The sequence below is a fragment of the Lynx canadensis genome, chromosome A1 (assembly GCF_007474595.2).
Source record: "Lynx canadensis isolate LIC74 chromosome A1, mLynCan4.pri.v2, whole genome shotgun sequence".
NCBI lineage: Eukaryota > Metazoa > Chordata > Mammalia > Carnivora > Felidae > Lynx > Lynx canadensis.
The window spans coordinates 90549757-90566794 of record NC_044303.2 but is presented as its reverse complement, the minus strand read 5'-3'; the positions used below and the strand labels follow the sequence as shown (position 1 = coordinate 90566794).

The 17038-nt window shown below is 51.6% G+C and overlaps 1 protein-coding gene across 2 annotated transcripts in view; it reads right to left on the bottom strand.

Annotated features, from left to right (window-relative positions):
• Nucleotides 1-15773, bottom strand: part of TBC1D9B (TBC1 domain family member 9B) — a 47522-nt gene extending 31749 nt beyond the window's left edge. The window contains exons 1-6 of one of the 2 annotated variants that reach the window (XM_030316022.1): nt 15630-15773; nt 12144-12254; nt 6031-6149; nt 2815-3043; nt 1691-1949; nt 407-614 (exon numbers count right to left, since the gene is read on the bottom strand). In XM_030316022.1, the coding sequence (XP_030171882.1) occupies nt 407-614; nt 1691-1949; nt 2815-3043; nt 6031-6149; nt 12144-12254; nt 15630-15747 (1044 nt within the window). In that variant the 5' untranslated portion in view covers nt 15748-15773. The remainder of the gene's footprint in view (nt 1-406; nt 615-1690; nt 1950-2814; nt 3044-6030; nt 6150-12143; nt 12255-15629) is intronic. The other variant, XM_030316031.1, reaches the window with a different exon arrangement.
• Nucleotides 15774-17038: the final 1265 nt, after the last annotated feature.

The following is a 17038-nucleotide window of genomic DNA, read 5'->3' as shown; positions in this document are numbered from 1 at the left end:
CCAAGGCAAGTGTTGGGAGAGGAACAGTGAGATGGCCTCCAAGAGTGACATGGTGGGGCTGGTGAGGGTCCAGAGTCCTCCAAGCCCAGCCAAGACAGGACTTTGCTCAAGTCCAACTGCAGGGCCAGGAAGGCAGGACTTGGGGACACTCACCTGCTGGACACCACTGGGATTTGACTGGAGAGGCACAGGACTTTCCTGAAGTTACCTCATGTCCCAATGTGAGTGCTTCTGGCATGCCAAACCCCACCCTGCTCCCCAGCAGTCAAGGGGATCCCTGAGGGAACCTGGCAGCTGGAGGGGCCTGGCCCCAGTGCAGGGGCTCAGGGAAGTTGCTGACTTGCTCTGTACCCTCCATAGGCCCGCCACCAGATGTCGTGGAGCTGGCATGGCAGTGGGGGCTCACCTCCCGGAGGGGTATGATGAGGTGGCATGCGTCCTCCTCTTTGCTGGCAAAGCAGATGTAGTTGCTGGAGATGAACATCTGGCCAGGGATGTGCAGTTTGTTGAACGGGGTCCACAGCGTACAGCCTGTGTGGCCATCCAGGCGCTCGTCCCTGGGCAGCCGGAACGTGGCCCGGTAGCACTCGTTCTTGGCTCGGGCATCCAGGTCTCTGGGAAACCAAGGTGGGGTGGGAGGAAAGGAGATAAGAGTGAGGACACAATATGCCCGCAAGGGGACCTCAGAGCCTTGGTTTCCACACGGGATTGGGCTCTTTGGGGTCATGCCCCAGGGACCTTGGAATTCAATAAAACACACACAGCAGATGGCCAGGTACCACGGGAGACATCTGCATGACCAGCAGAGGACATGTATGCAGCAAACAGTGTGCCTTTGGGCCGCAAGGGCTCTGGAGGACACCCACAGCTTGACAGGGCTTCACACGTTGCTTGCTCAGTGCTGAGGATGGACAGGGCCCCAGTGCCCGGGGGTTCCCCACACCTGCCCTGCATGCCTCTGCCCCAAGGCTGCTACTTCTGCCAGGGAACACCCAGCCCCACCCAAACACCCAGAGGAGGACTCCCCAAGATGCCCTGTTGATGAATGCAAGGGTATGCTCACTTATCTGATGGCCATGTGAAGTGGCTGCCTGGCACCCTGGTCCTGGCCCCTTTGGTGGCTCTTTCCTTGGAAATATCTTTCTCCTGAGCCCCCCAGGGGAGAGGGGGCTGCCAGCAGCCTGAGCAAGGCCTGGCAGGCATACCCTGATGGACAGTGTCAAGTCCTGGCCCTGCTTGTTTCCTTTCTGGAAGGTTCCAGCAGCAACCCCATCACTCACATATGGAGAGTGACATCCTTGGATGGACATGCTGGTCCTGAAGGTGTACCTCACGGTCTGGGCCAAGGCTATGGTCTCTGGGGGCAACCCAGGAAACAGCCAGGCGGGGATGAGGTCTTGGTACACGGGTATGAATCCGGGAACCCCTGAGCTCCCGGCCAGTCGTGCAGGTTCGCAGCTACAATTGAGGAACACAACGGTAGTGCTCCGGGGAGGAGGGCCAGCCATCATTACTGTCTACCAATCGCCAGCATACGAGCCCCTCCACCTCACAGGGTTTTGAGAAGTAACTCCTTGTGGTTAGTAGTAGCTATTTTTGGATGGCACCTCTGTGGACCTCATGGTGTCCTCCTGTCCCAAATACACCCCGAGAGGGGGGCGGGTCCCTCCCACCCCAGAGGGCCACTCACCGCTTCAGAGCCGAGATGTTCCTGTGTGGCCGGGAAGGCCGGGGCAGTGCCTTGTCCTCCAGAAAGCCCTCACTGTCCAGCAGCTGCCGCATGGCCAGGTTGGCCAGCTGCTCCATGAGCTTGAAGGTCTCACCGATGTTCAGGAACATGGAAAAGAAGAGCTCCTGGTCCCGGGTGTCCACACGGATGCTCTCGGGGAAGAGCAGTGTGGCATTCTTCTCCAGCCTTGTGACGTCTACCCATTGCACCACCAGGCTCACTGCATGCCCGCAGGACAGATACACCAGTGGGTCAGACGGGCCGGAGGGCTGGGCAGCACGTGCACCCACTGGTACAGCCGCTCCCCAGGGAATCACTGACTGTATGTCCCCCATGCCTGAGCCTGGTTGTGCTGGGACATGTGATCCACATGGAGGGACCGGCCCCAAGAATATCTGGGATGACTATGTGTCCCACAAATGATTGAAGGGTAACACAGATGAACATGGGAAGTGAGCTGAGACCCTGGTCCAGAGAAGCCCACCTAGTGGGAGTGCGCTGACAGACGGGACGTTGACCCCTGCCTGGTGAGGAGGTGGGAGGGGCGGGGTGGAGAGGGAAGAAGGGCAGGTGGAAGGGTGTGTCAGATGTGTGCCTGGTGGGACAAGGCCTTGCTGGGCTCAGGAGGGCTGAAGCCCTGGGAGCTCTTTCCTGGGGTGATGTAGCAGCAGAGGGCGCCAGCCTTGTGTCCGGAGGCAGGGAGGGTCCTGCAGCAACAAGGCACCCCATAACCCAGAGCCACTCAGGGATGGCAGGTGCCCTTGGATATTCCACTTAAAGGAGAGAAGGGAGCCCCCGTGCAGTCACTCTGTGAGGAACCACGTCGATGGATGGAGGTGGGATGGGGAGCCCCCAAGAGCCAGGTGCAGACCTAGCTTGAGTCTGGGCCTCCCTACCGAGAGCCGGTGAGGTGCACTGGGTTTCAGGGAGATCCTCTGGTGTGTGTGTGGGGACAGAGTATCTGGGGGCCGAAAGGAAGGAAGGCACTCAGGAACCCGAGCGGTCTGGAGAGGTGGTGAGTTTTCTGGGGTGCAGAGGCAGTGGGGAGAGAAGCTGGGGATGACGGGCCTGCCTGCCGCACTCACCTTCCTTCCCCAGCAGGAACGAGTAGAAGCACAGGTGGTTGACGGTCAGGTAGAGCCAGCCCTGCCGGGGCACGCGACCTTTCCAGTAGCTGCAGGAGTAGTAGTTGACCAACTTCTCCCCCTCTGGCATCCCGAACTGCTTCCGCATCTTCAGTTCGGCCTCCTTGAACTTTCCGGGGTCCTCGTCTCCCTGGGGCTGCAGGTTCTTGTTCTCTTCTGCGATGATGCCCTGGAGGAGGACAAGGGAACTGACTCCTGGCCTGCCCAGGGGTTTCTGTGGCCCCAGGGAACCCAGGCAGTGGGACCCAGGACTCTCGTTCACTGGCCCCAGGGCCACAAGCATGGGAGGCCCAGTGGGCAAGGCTGGGGCACACGGTTGGACAGACAGACCCCAGGCAGATGCCCTCAACTCCCTGAGCTAATAATACTTCTAGCATGGCTGGCTTGAAGTAGTGACTTTAAAAATAAACATTTCTTCTTCTTTTTTTATTTTTTGAGAGAGAGAGAGAGAGCGTGCGCATGTGTGCACGTGCACGGGAACAGGGAGGGGGAGAATCCCAAGCAGGCTTGGTGCTGTCAGTGCAGAGCCCGATATGGGGGGGGGGGGCTCAATCCCATGACCCTGGGATCATGACCTGAGCTGAAACCAAGAGTCAGATGCTCAACTGACTGAGCTACCCAGACACCCCTAAACTCCTGAATTGGTTGGCTTAAAGTTTTTTAGGGCATTTCTCTCTCCTTTTTAAAACTCTGCTTTTTTAGGGGCACCTGGATGGCTCAGTCGGTTGAGTGTCTGTCCAACTTTGGCTCAGGTCATGACCTCATGATTTGTGAGTTCAAGACTGCATTGGGCTCTGTGCTGACAGCTCAGAGCCTAGAGCCTGCTTTAGATTGTGTGTGTGTGTGTGTGTGTGTGTGTGTGTGTGTGCTGCTCCCCTACTCGTGCTGTCTCTCTCTTAAAAATAAACATTACAAAAAATAAAAAAAAAACAACTCTGCTTTTTAAAAATTTTTTTTTTTTCAACGTTTATTTATTTTTGGGACAGAGAGAGACAGAGCATGAACGGGCGAGGGGCAGAGAGAGAGGGAGACACAGAATCGGAAACAGGCTCCAGGCTCTGAGCCATCAGCCCAGAGCCCGACGCGGGGCTCGAACTCACGGACCGCGAGATCGTGACCTGGCTGAAGTCGGACGCTTAACCGACTGCGCCACCCAGGCGCCCCAACTCTGCTTTTTTATAGATGGTTCTCATATTTCATTCTTTTCATTGCTTATTTGAGGTTTCTAGCTTTGGTCCTGGATCCCTTTTGCCACAGGTTTATGTCTTAGCTGGTTTTCAGGAAGTGTTGCCTTTCTGCATTGTTCCTTTGTTTCCTATGCAGTTAACTTCTGCCCTTTGTGATTTCCTTCAAATTTCCTGATTTCTGGAGTCAGAAATGCTAACTTACTGAACTGGATGCCTGGCTCATTAGTTTCCACCTTTTCTTTTTCTTCTCATAAGATTTAAGGCTTCAGATGTTCTGTGTACTGTTTTTGCTGCAGTCCACAAATTCGGACATGCAGTAGTATTTTGACAATCATTCAGTTCTAAGTATTTTCTTTTTTAAAAAATTTCTTAAGTAGGCCCCATACCCAGTGTGAAGTCCAGTGTGGGGGCCTGAACTCACCACTCTGAGCTCAAGACCTGAGCTGAGATGAAGAATCTGATGCTTAATCGGCTGAGCCACCCAGGCACCCGAGTTCTAAATAGTTTTTAATATGCATTTCTTCTTTAACCCATGAGTCATTGAGAAATTTTGTTCTGTTTTGTTGGTTAGTTTGTTTGGGTCTGGCATGGAGGAAACATTTAATAATGTTGCTGCTTCATCATCATCAATATTCTTATTTTTAAGCTTATTTATTTACTTTTGAGAGATACAGAGATAGCATGAGTTGGGAAGGGGCAGAGAGACAGGGAGGGAGAGAGAGAATCCCAAGCAGGCTCTGCACTGCCAGCACAGAGTCCAATACAGGGCTCAAACCCACGAAGCTGAGATATCATGATCTGAGATGAAACCAAGAGCTGGATGCTTAGCCAACAAGAGCCACCCAGGTGCCTCCGTTATTATTATTAAGTTAAGCTCCACTCACAATGTAGAGCTTGAACTCACATCCCCAAGGGATCAAGAGTCGGGTGCTCTACCGACTGAGCCAGTCATTATTATTATTATTATTATTATTATTGCCCAGCTTGCTCATTAGGAGAATAGAGACTTGCCCTGCCCTCCTTGCCTTTCTTTGTGCAGCTAGAAAGGCAATGCAGGTCTTACTCTGAACCCCAAAGCACACGGGGAAGAGCCGAGGAATTATTGGTGTCATCTGCCCAGGTCTGGAAAGTTCTGGCATAAAGAAGTCACAGGGCCTGCTCAAAGCAACTATGCACCGCGAAACCTTGACTCAGTAAGAACCCCCAAGAAATCTAACTGAAGGCAAAATAACTGAACAAAAAGAAGACACACATGAGCATGCGCTTAGGTAGATGTTCCTTACAGTGTTAACTGTCCCCCTGGAAGAGGAAACAACCCAACTATCATTGCATCAGTTTTTATGCATATTCCACTAAGTATAACATATATGACCTAACCAGTCCCCTGACATAAAGCGCTCAGTACAGTACTCCATAAATGCTACGCTAGCAAGAAGTACCGCTCTCATTTTGCAGAACAGATAGCAGCTGCTTCCCCTCCTACCATAGGCTGGAAGGTGCCGTTTCCAGTCTTTCTGCTGACAGTGCTGCAGAGTATGTGTTATTCTGCACGTATGACGACACCATATGGTAAATTCCAAGGAAGGGAATCACTGGGTCAGAGGGTGCACACATTTTTAAGTAGTGTTCGTTTTGTAAATGAGACATGCTTCCAACTATTCTATCACTTCCATCTTCTTCCTGTTACGGTGGCCAAGGCATTGGCCATGAGAGCTGCTCCTTTGTGGGGAATGGAAACTCCCAGCTAAGCTTGGTCAGACTCCTGCAGCTGGCCGGGAGAAGCAGGGACCTGTGTGGCAAGTTCAAATGCCCCTTTCAAGACTGAGAGAACGGGAGTGAACACTGCCTTCCATTTCTAGTAAACAGAGAGAAGACCTAACCACGCTGTTTGGAGGTTAAATAAGATGATACAGGTGAACCTGCCAGCCCAGAGCAGGAGCAGGAGCCAGTGGTGGAAGTTGAACCTTACGTGTATCTTGCCCTTGACGAAGGTGGTGATATCTTCCTCATTGTCAAAGATGGACAGCGTCTGGAGTAAGTTATTTTCCAGCCATTCCCAGTGCTTTGTGATCTCTTTGCGGGAAGAACCTAGAGAAGGTTTGGTGGAGTAAAAAAGAGGAAAATCATTAAAATCACCAGGCCTTAACCATAAATTCAGAGACTAAAACAGATGACCTAATTTGCTATATCCAAAAGACTCCAATCTTCAGGCTGCTAACTCTTTTCCTACTTAAACTTTACGTACAAGGGTGCCTGGGTGGCTCAGTCAGTTAAGTGCCCGACTTTGGCTTAAGTCATGATCTCGTGGGTCGTGAGTTCGAGCCCCACATTAGGCTCTGGGCTGACAGCTCAGAGACTGAAGCCTGCTTTGGATTCTGTGTCTCCCTCTCTCTCTGCCCTTCCCCTGTCCTCACTCTGTCTCTCTCTCAAAATTAAATAAACATTAAAAAAACCACAACTTTACATGCATAACAGTAGTCATGAACACGAAAAATGGTTCAGGCAGAATTGTAGAGAGTCATGTGGAACATAAAGCCTCCATTCCCCCTAACACTAAGTAAGAGTCACCACTAGCTTCCTACATGCCCTTCCAGAAATAGTCTATAGATCTGCAGGTTTGCTTAGTTGTAAAGATTTCCCTTCCAGATAAAAGGACTTGATGTGGTCTTTGATATATAGGTGATTGACCAGACAGTCAGACTTGTAAGTGCCAGCAGTTTCAGGAGCATTCAGGTGTCCACAGATGGCAGCTGGATGGAGCTTCTTGTAGGACTCCAGGCCCCTGGCCAGCTGGTCTTCTGTGGGGCAAGCCAGAGGCTCTCGCCTGCTCTCTCTGAAGCCAGAGGCACCCACCCAGGCCTTTGCCTGCAAGGTCCTCCTCACCACCCCTGTTCACACCCAAGCCCTTCTCCTGCCCCTCCTGACCCCTGCAGCTTCTGGCTAGTCCCCAGTTTCAGCCCGCCTAGGAGGTAGTCCCTTCTCTCCTCAGGGAAGGGTTCTGGAGGGCACAGCAGCTCCAGTGGTAATGGAAAAACTTAGGGCAGTTTTAATGCCGCTCCTGAAGGGTGGGGCAGCTGTTTTCTCTGCCCCCTCTCCCCAACTGAAGGAACTGGGAGGGGAAGCAAAGGGATGACAGGAGTCTCTGCCTGGCTTCCCCTACCTCTTTGGGATTTTGCCTGTGCCTGGCAGGGAATTTCACTCAAGAACTGTTTTCTTTCTCTTTTCTTTTTTTAAGACTTTAAATTTGATTTATTTGGAGAAAGAGAGAGGGGCACGTGTGCAAGCAGGGAAGGGTCAGAAAGGGAGGGAGAGAGAGAATCCCAAGCAGGTTCTGCACTGTTGGTGCAGAGCCTGACACGGGGCTCAAACTCATGAAACCGTGAGATCATGACCTGAGCTGAAACCAAGGGTTGGATGCTTAACTGACTGAGCCACCCAGGCGCCCCTCAGGAACCGTTTTCTGAACGAATGAACACCAGAAGAGTGAAAGCCCTGCATCCTTCTCAGCTGATCAGTTTATGGACTGTGAGTGCCCGTGGTAAGGCCCACAGATTAAGCATGGAGGGAGCCTGAGTAAAGACCCAAGTCCAATTTTTGCTGGGTGCCTGATTCTCTGCCACCCCATCCTTCCCTACCTATCAACAACCTTCCACCAGCTGAAGACTCAATCCTGACCCTGCCCTGGCCAGGCCAAGTTGGTCCCTACCATCAACTCTGTCCCAGGCATCTCGCTCACTGATTGCTCTGGGACATGTCACAACCCAGCTGGTCTTGGTTAAGGTTGATTGTTCCTTTACATTTACCCAAGGAGTTCACTACTCTAGCAATCAATACTGAGTTAAGACCCTTCCCCTCTCCCGTGGGCCAGTGTGAAGATGCCCACGTGAAGGCAATTAAACCCAGATTCATACAACTGTCAGTGAGTCACAACAGACAATCAAAATTACAGGCATAATTCCACCCACAATTTCCTTCTTCTCCCCCCGTTTTTCCTTTGGACTTCTTTTATGGCCTCCTTTCCCTGGTGCACAGAGGCCAAGGTCTTGTTGGTAGGAGAAGGGATTTCTCTTTCTCTCTCTCTCTCTCTTTTTGCCAAGAACCTGCATTTGAATTTGGAAGTTAAATTTGCAAGTGATACAGCTCTAGAGTCATTGTCTTTCATGCACGCATTCCTGGCAACCTCAAACAGAAGAAATCTTGTCCACACTGTCCACTGTGTGGATCTGTCTGCACTTTGAGTATAAATATTTACCTATGTGCATTCAAAAGAATTATCAGTTAGAAGTAACTCAATCTTCCCTTAGCACTAAGTAAACACAAACTATGCCATCTTTATGTTAGGTTCAGAGAATAAAAAAGATAGCTAATCATTATTAAGTGCTACTTCTGTTTTCAGAACTTCTCATGGAATATCTTATTTTCTTCTTAGAGAACCTTGGAGACAGTACCATTATTTTTGTTTTATAGGATGGAGGTGAGGCACAGAGAGGTTAAGTGAGTTGCCCAGTGTCACACAGCTGAGATGGGACCAAACCATGGTCCTAGCCCAGGCTGACTGGTTGCTCAGACTCTACCCTTGCCCTTAGGGAGCTGCCAGTCTAGGGTGAGAGCCAGTGAGCCCTTAGTGTAAAAGTGCTGGTAAAAGTACCCCAAACATGGTGAGTCTGGAGTAGCAAGAAGGAAAAAGTGGATACCTGGGTCTGGGGAATCTGGTTTTCCATAGGAGCTGACACTGGGCGGGTTCTCAACAGAGTGCAAGGTTAGGTGGATGTGGGGGGGACACTACACATTGGCCAGGACAGGTGTGTCTGGTCTGGCTGAAGGTCAGTTGTGAGATGAGGGAAGGACAGAAATGGAGGCAGGCTGGCCCCAAAAGTCCTTTAATGGAAAGCTAAGGAGTCAGGATTCACTGGGCAGGTGTCAGCATGACCGTGTCTGGTTTTGCAGAGCTGAAGGGGAAGGAGGGAGGCACAGCAGAGGTCAGGGCAGGCTTGGGGGGTGTGGTAGAAGCAGGAGTAGGTCAGTGTGTGGCCTGAGGCTAAAGACTAAGGCTCCCCAGCACCAGGCCCTGCTAGTTCCCACACTGCCACAAGCATGGCCTTCCTCTCACTGCCATGGATTGTCTCTTCCTCATCTGCTGAGAAGGAACACTGCTGAGACAAGGGAAAATCTCAAGGGCCCATTTTATTAAAAAAATTAAAAAAAAATTTTTTTTTCTTAACATTTATTTATTTTTTGAGACAGAGAGAGACAGAGCATGAACAGGGGAGGATCAGAGAAAGAGAGGGAGACACAGAATGTGAAACCAGCTTCAGGCTTTGAGCTGTCAGCACAGAGCCCAACGCGGGGCTGGAACTCACGGACCGTGAGATCATGACCTGAGCCGAAGTTGGACGCTCAAACGACTGAGCCACCCAGGTGCCCCTAAAAAATTCTTTTAAAGTATTTATTTATTTTTGAGAAAGAGAGAGAGAGAGCATGAGCAGGAGAGGGGCAGAGAGACAGGGAGATACAGAATCAGAAGCAGGCTCCAGGCTCTGAGCTGTCAGCACAGAGACTGACGTGGGGCTCCGACTCATAAACTGAGAGATCATGACCTGAGCCGAAGTTGGACACTTAACTGACTGGGCCAACCAGGGGCCCAAAGGACCCATTTCATTTCTTTATTTTAAAGTTTTATTTATTTAAAGTTTTATTTATTTGAAAGAGAGAGAGAGAGGGGGGGGGGCGGGGGGGAGGGGCAGACAGAGGGAGAGAGAATCCCAGTCAGGCTCTGTATCCTCAAAACAGAGACCGATTCAGGGCTCAAACCCACCAACCGTGAGATCATGACCTGAGCTGAAATCAAGAGTCAGATGCTTAACCAATTGAGCCACCCAGAGGCCTCCACAAAGGCCCACTTTAGAGTAACGTGTCTCCTTGCAGCTCAGGCACAGGACAACCTCCCTGGGTCCCACCCCATAGGAAGCCCCTCTCTCAGGCAGACTCTGGAACCAGGAGAGCAGGGGTCCCAATTCGCCCCCACCTGGCCTTGGGCAATCCCAGACTTTGAAGCCTTTGTTGATTCCTACACAGGGGAAAGGGCACCTCTGTTCAGGTGCCAGGGAGGAAGATGACTTTGGAAGAAGGGGTCTCAGCTGTGAACGCTCTTATCCTTTCTCAGGCCTCCTAACCCTCGCTGTGCCACAGTTTCCTCATCTTCAAAATACAGGAAAAAAAAAACCTCACAAAAAACAAAGTTTCACCTTCTCGAGTTTTTGGGAGGTTCACATAAGTGCCTGGCCTGCTGCATGTGCTGTCTGAGTGCTGGCTGTGACCGTTAATGTATCCCAGTGACCTCAGCTGGGTTGGTACCCACTGAAAGAGGACCTCCTCCCAGACTCTAGGGAGGGCTGAGCGTGTCTCCTCCCAGGTGGATGACTACTGCCGGTCCCATTATTCACGGCAGCTACTTCTGTAAAGTCTCATGAACAATACTGACCCCAGGGGAGCTACAGGGAAGGCTAAGCTCCTGTAAACCTGTGGTCACAACATTTTCATCAACCGATCAATACATGACTTTGTTTTATGTGGCTCTCTGATTAAAGGCACCCTATTTAATATATATTAATTCCCTAACGTGGAACTCATGGCTAGCAGCTCTGTCTGTAACACATGCCTGAATGAAGCTTCTCTAACACACCTACTTACTCTATGAGGCACATCACACTTTTTGTGCTTAGGAACCCAGCCAGCACCTTGGCATTACATTTGGGTCCACTTTATTTATTTGTATTTTATTTATTCAAACAATTTTTTTTTTTTTAATTTTTTTTTTTCAACGTTTTTTATTTATTTTTGGGACAGAGAGAGACAGAGCATGAACGGGGGAGGGGCAGAGAGAGAGGGAGACACAGAATCGGAAACAGGCTCCAGGCTCCGAGCCATCAGCCCAGAGCCTGATGCGGGGCTCGAACTCACGGACCGCGAGATCGTGACCTGGCTGAAGTCGGACGCTTAACCGACTGTGCCACCCAGGCGCCCCCAAACAATTTTTTATGTTTATTAATTTTTGAGAGAGAGACAGAGAGAGAGAGAGAGACAGAGCACGAGCAGGGAGAGAAAAGGAGACACAAACTCTGAAGCAGGCTCCAGGCTCCGAGCTGTCAGCACAGAGCCCAATGCGGGGCTCGAGCCCACAAACTGAGATCATGACTTGAGCTGAAGTTGGACACTTCACTGACTGAGCCACCCAGGCACCCCAATTTATTTACTTTTAAAGTTTATTTATTTTGAGCAAGAGAGCACACCCATGCAGGGGAGGGGCAGTGAGAGAGGGAGAAAGAGAGAATCCCAAGCAGGGCTTGATCCCAGGAACTGTGAGATCATGATCGGAGCAGAAAGCAAGAGTTGATGCTCAACCAAAGAGCCACCCAGGTGTCCCAGGGGGCCATTTGAAACAAAGTCACCAACAAACAACACAAAAAAGCCCAAAGTATGGTGCTTAGACTACAGAAAGGATACTCGTTTACAGTTTGACAGCTGACACAAGAAGATAGAAAGATGGGGGTGCCCGGGTGACTCAGTCGGTTGGGTGTCCGACTTCAGCTCAGGTCATGATCTCGCAGTTGATGAGTTCGAGCCCCGAGTCGGGCTCTGTGCTGACAGCTCAGAGCCTGGAGGCTGCTTCAGATTCTGTGTCTCCCCCTCTCTGCCCCTTCCCCACTCATGCTCTATCTTTCTCTCTCAAAAATGAATACCCGTTAGAAAAAATTTAAAAAAAAGAAAGATGGCTTGTTCTTGTTCCCCCTCAGCAGGCAACCTGTGTGTTGGGTAACTCCAATTTTTCACTGCTCCGCACATGCACGTTCCCACCAATGTCCACAATCTCAAAGCACTACAGGGCACCTGTGAACCTCTGAGCTGCCTTCCTAAGCTGGACGCAGGCCTGGGCTGTGTGGTCTGAACGAAGGGTAGCACCAGGTTCTCTGGAGGCAATATCCAGTCCAGGAATGCAGGCTGGGTCCCCTCCCTGCTGGGGGGCCCACCTTGCTCATCTAGGGCAGGCCCTGTCCAGCATCCCTTGTGATTCAAGGCACCTACCACATGCCACTGTCCAGTAGACCTGGGAGTCCTGGGTCTGGTGCAGGATTCGATAAGGGGCCACGCGGGCACTGGAGTCCAACACCACGTCCAGGGTGCCCACAAGAAGACCTGGGAGCAGGGCAGAGAGTGAGGGTGAGGGAGAGCCACACCGGCAGCCGAGCCCGGAGGCAGCCAGAACAGTAGCACTGCCCTCAATGCCATGAGGCGATGACAGGTCTGGCATCACCCTCGTCCAGCAAATAACTTCTTTTTCCTCAAAGGCCTTCAGCTGTATCTGATCCCTATCAAAAACTCCCCTCCCACTTCTTCCTGGAAGCTTCTGCTTATTCTCCTGACTCACAAATGCTTGCAGGCAGGGGCAGACTCAGGATTTAAGGGGCCCTTTTTATGAGCTTAAACAATTCTGGGGGGCCCTCTTTAGGAAAAATACAAAATTAGGTTTGAAAACAAGCATTTCTTTAGAACGAGAAAGGACAAGTCTCAAATTAAAAACAAAAACAATACCATGGATATCACAAAATCCAGACAAAAAGTACAATGTGTTTTATTAACTGCCAGACACATCTCATTAAGATACATTTTTGTTTTTGCCCTGACATTTTTGGCCATGTACTCTGATGGCTTTTTCAAATATAAGACAATGACTTTGTAATATCACTTTCCATTATCAACAACAGGAAGATAATGTAGTCTTTCCTCCGCCAAGTAATCACACATTTTTATTCTGGAAAGTTTAAGGAGGTTCCTTGTGGCTTCAGAAGTCATGACTGAAGAAGACATGGCAATTTTTAGAACTGTCCAATTTGGGAAAACACTGATCTAGTTGTTTCCATCTCTGAACTGAAGCATTTTAGGACATTTCAAATCCCTTTTCATCACATATATCCTTTATCAATGTTGCTGTTTCCTTGACAAATAAGAAGAAATGCCTTTGACCCGTGTTTGATTCACTTCTCTTTATTAAATTGAATTATTAAGCTATCTGAAAATCTGTTCACTGTTCCTATTTGGAATTTATTTTTTCCTTTTCATGAAGTGCTGTTTTTGGTATGATCTGGAAATATTCTGTTACCATTTTCCTGTTGATGTCAGAATGATTTTATTAACTCGACTTTAACACTTTTGGGTCATATTCCATTTTTAACTATTTTTTTTCCCTCCTAAATCTTAACAAATAAAATTACTGATTACAAAAGAAGATACTCATCACCCACATCCAATTTAGGAGTCTGGAATCTCTCGCTTGTTTTATTGAAATGTTCTAAACCACCTCTCTAAATTGCAGTTAAATTGGCATATTAAAACTTCATCAGGATTTGGAATAAACTTTTTTTCCCCATGGTTTCTGCTGGGGTTTCTCTTTGGGTCTTGGAGATTTTATTTTAATCCTTATACTGTTGGCATATCCTTGTTTCAAGACCTGAAAGCTTTTTCATGGGCAGAACATCTCGTCACACTCAGACTCTTCAATGAGGAATCCAGGCTAGCATGTTTTTTTTCTTTTTAATGTTTATTTATTTTTGAGAGGGAGAGAGTGAGCAGGGGAGGGGCAGAGAGAGAGAGGGACAGAGGATCTGAAGCGGGCTCTGCACTGACAGCAGAGAGCCAGACGTGGGGCTTGAACCCACAAACCATGAGATCATGACCTGAGCTGAAGTCGGATGCTTAACTGACTGAGCCACCCAGGCACCCCAGGGCTGGCATCTGTTTTTAAAGGCCAGCCTGAACAAAACCACATCGCTAACTGTTCCTCCCTTGGAGATACAGGGTTCAGGAAGCCAGGATGTCTATGATGGCACAAGGAAGGCCATGGCAGAGGCCACAGCAGGACTCATCACACCTAGCTGAACAGGGAGCTGAAGGAGTGGTTCCTGGTTGGGGGGTGGACACACTCTGGGGGCGGGGCACAGAGACAGGAGTGAAGTGGAAAGCACCTTCTGTGCCCAGGAAGGTGGAGCACAGAGGGTCCCACCCACCCTCTGAGATGATCTTTAGATGCACAGAGCACAGAACGAGTGCTGGAAGCACACTGGTGCTACACAAGGTACTGAGCACCATGCCTGGCTTTCCTAAATGGGCTTTTGAGGTTGACCACTGTTCAGACTCTCCAGAGGAGCTGCTGTCTAACATCCACTGAACATCCTAGTCTAGGACACAGGTCCAGCACTGGCTCCTGTGATTCTTGAGGCTGCTGGGAGGCAGCTTAGGCACTGAAGGGAACAGTTTTCTTAGGAAGGCACAGTCCGGGGAGCCTGGGGTGGCTCAGTTAGTTAAGGGTCTGACTTCGGCTCAGGTCATGATGTCACAGTTCGTGAGTTTGAGCCCCGCATCAGGCTCTGTCATAATGGAGCCTGCTTCCAATCCTCTGTTTACCTCTCTCTCTGCCCTTTCCATGCTCGAGCATGTGTGTGCGCACTCTCTCTCTCAAAATAAGTAAACATTAAGAAAAAAAAAAAAAAGAACGGTACAGTCTCTTCCACATTAGGAGGTATGGCCAGGAAAAGTGGCAGAGAAGGTCTGTGGGAAACTCCTAGCTGCATCTCGCACGACTATTCGCTGCTAATGTTTAAAATCACAATGTTTCACAGAAATTTCTGTTGATAACCGTAAGATCTGGCAACACTGGGCCTGCAGTCTGGTATGGCAACAAAGGGCCACCTGGAAGCATAGACACTGAGCCTGCCCCAGCTCTGCACTGGTAGTGCCCACACAGGCTTGGAGCATGAGGGACCTCGGACAACCTGCAGAGAGAGGGAAGGCCCAGGGCACTTTCTCTGGATCCCACGTGCCACACAACTCCTGGAGGTGCCTGCCCACCATTAGCGGTGCTGCCCAGATGGACAAAGGGGCACCTTGGCTGGCTCGCCAGAACAGCCTACACTGGTAATTAGGCAAAGCCTCCGTCTGCGGCTCCAGGGCACCACCAAGCAAGAAAGGTGGACAAAAAGCTGGAGGGATGGGGGCTGAGGCCAGCAGCAGCTCGGGGGGCCTCTGATCTCGCTAAAAGGGCAAATCTGGGCGGAAGGAAAGACGCAAAAGAAAACGTGTGCTTGTGTCACTTGGCGCCTCTGACGTCCTGGGGGAAACTGAGGCAGACGCAGAGGACCAGGAGATGTCGCTGACTTTCAGCTGTGAAATCTCACTCCAGGAGGCTGCACACGCCTGGGCTAAGCCCCGGGAAGCTCACGGGCACCGCGATCGGCCAGGGGCCGCTGCCAGCCTTCGCCTGACCTCCCGGGGTTGGCTGAAGTCGCCGACCAGCCTCCCAACGCCAGCCCCTTTGCCTTTCCCCCGTCCTAGGCCCGTCCTCACCGCGCGCCCCCCTCCCCCGGGCCCCGTCCCCACCTCCCGCCCCGGACACCCTCTTCGCCTTCCCGACCCCCCGCCCTCCCCTCGCGCCCCCGCCCCGGCCCGGCCCCCGCCGCCGGCGCGCCCTCCCCGCCCGGCCCGCGTCCATAGGCCCGGCCGCCGCGCGCCTCTCACCCGTGAGGCCGCCGCCCTTGCCGTGGCCGCGGCGCCGCTGCAGCACGAAGAAGGGGTTGGCCCGCTCCGTCACCCAAAGCGCGTTGGCCACCAGCACCTCCTCCGGGCCCAACCACATCGTGGGACCGCTCGCACCGGGCCGAGGCCGGCCAGGCGGAAGCGCCGCCGCCGTCGCCGCCGCGCCGGAGCCGAGCGGGCGGGGCGGGGCGGGGCGGGCGGGCTGACCGGGCGGCGCCCCCTGGCGGGCGCGCGGACCAGCAAACGCCGGCTCGGGGCCCGCGGGGCGCGCGCGTCTCCCCGGGCCCCGCCCCGCTCCACTGCCCCCGGCCTCCCGCCGCAGGCCGGCCTGACCCGGCCGGGTCCGCCTCGCTCTCGCCCAAGTCCCGGCACTGTAGTCTCATCTAAGGAGCGACGGCCCAGCCCCGGGGCCATGGGCTTCTGGCCAGAATGGCCGAGTGCACAGGCCAAAGGAACTGGTCGCGCAGAGAGCCGGAGCCCTGGCGTTCTGTGAAAACCTGTCCAGGGTTTGTGGGGGAAATGTAAAGAAATAGCATTTGCAAATACACGTCCGGCTAATTGTGCTGTGCACCCCAAGGCATATTAACTTTGCAAAGGGCTTCTGAAAGGGGTTAGACGATTGCCACCATTTTCAGAATTCGGACGCTGGGACCTAAGACTAGGAAAACCTCCAGGAGCTGAGGACGGGTTGTCAGGGAGCCTCGAAGCTGGCAGGGTACATAGAAATACGTGCAGTCCCCACACATGAGAGAGAGGGACCCTGGGGCTTGGTGGTCCAAGGGTCAGGACGGGGCTGGCCCTGGGACATTAGGGGTTTCTGCATAAGCATGGGTAGAGGATGTGGACCCCCTGCTTTCCCAGTGCTGGCCTGTAAGGGTCCACCCCCTCACAAACACCGACCCTTGTGAGTGAAAGAGGGAGCTGTTAATTATGTCTGGGGCAATCCAGAAGGTCCAGGTCCAGTTCGGTTGCAGGATCATGCTGCTGGCCTGAGCCCACCCAGGAACCGGCAGGCGGGCAAACCCATCGGGGCACTTTGGGATCATCTCGGGAGGCTTTAGCTGGTTGCCAATTGGGTTTCTGTCACCAGCATTCAGAAATCTAATATGATAGAAGGAAGTAAAATAGGCAGTTTTATGGTTGACAGCCAGAGTGATCAAAAGTCTTCTGAAGTATTGCTTGAGACCTTATCAAGGTGCAGAGGCCATTTTTCTTTAAGACCTTGTAAGCTTGAACTGATAATGTGCTCTCTGGGGAGTAATCTACCCTCAGGAATTTGGAGTACTTGTTAACACCTTAGGAGGAGGTAAAGGGTTATTTTGTTCCTTCATGCCAGTGGTTCTCAAGCTTGAGCATACATCAGAATCACCTACAAGGCTTGTTAAAACACA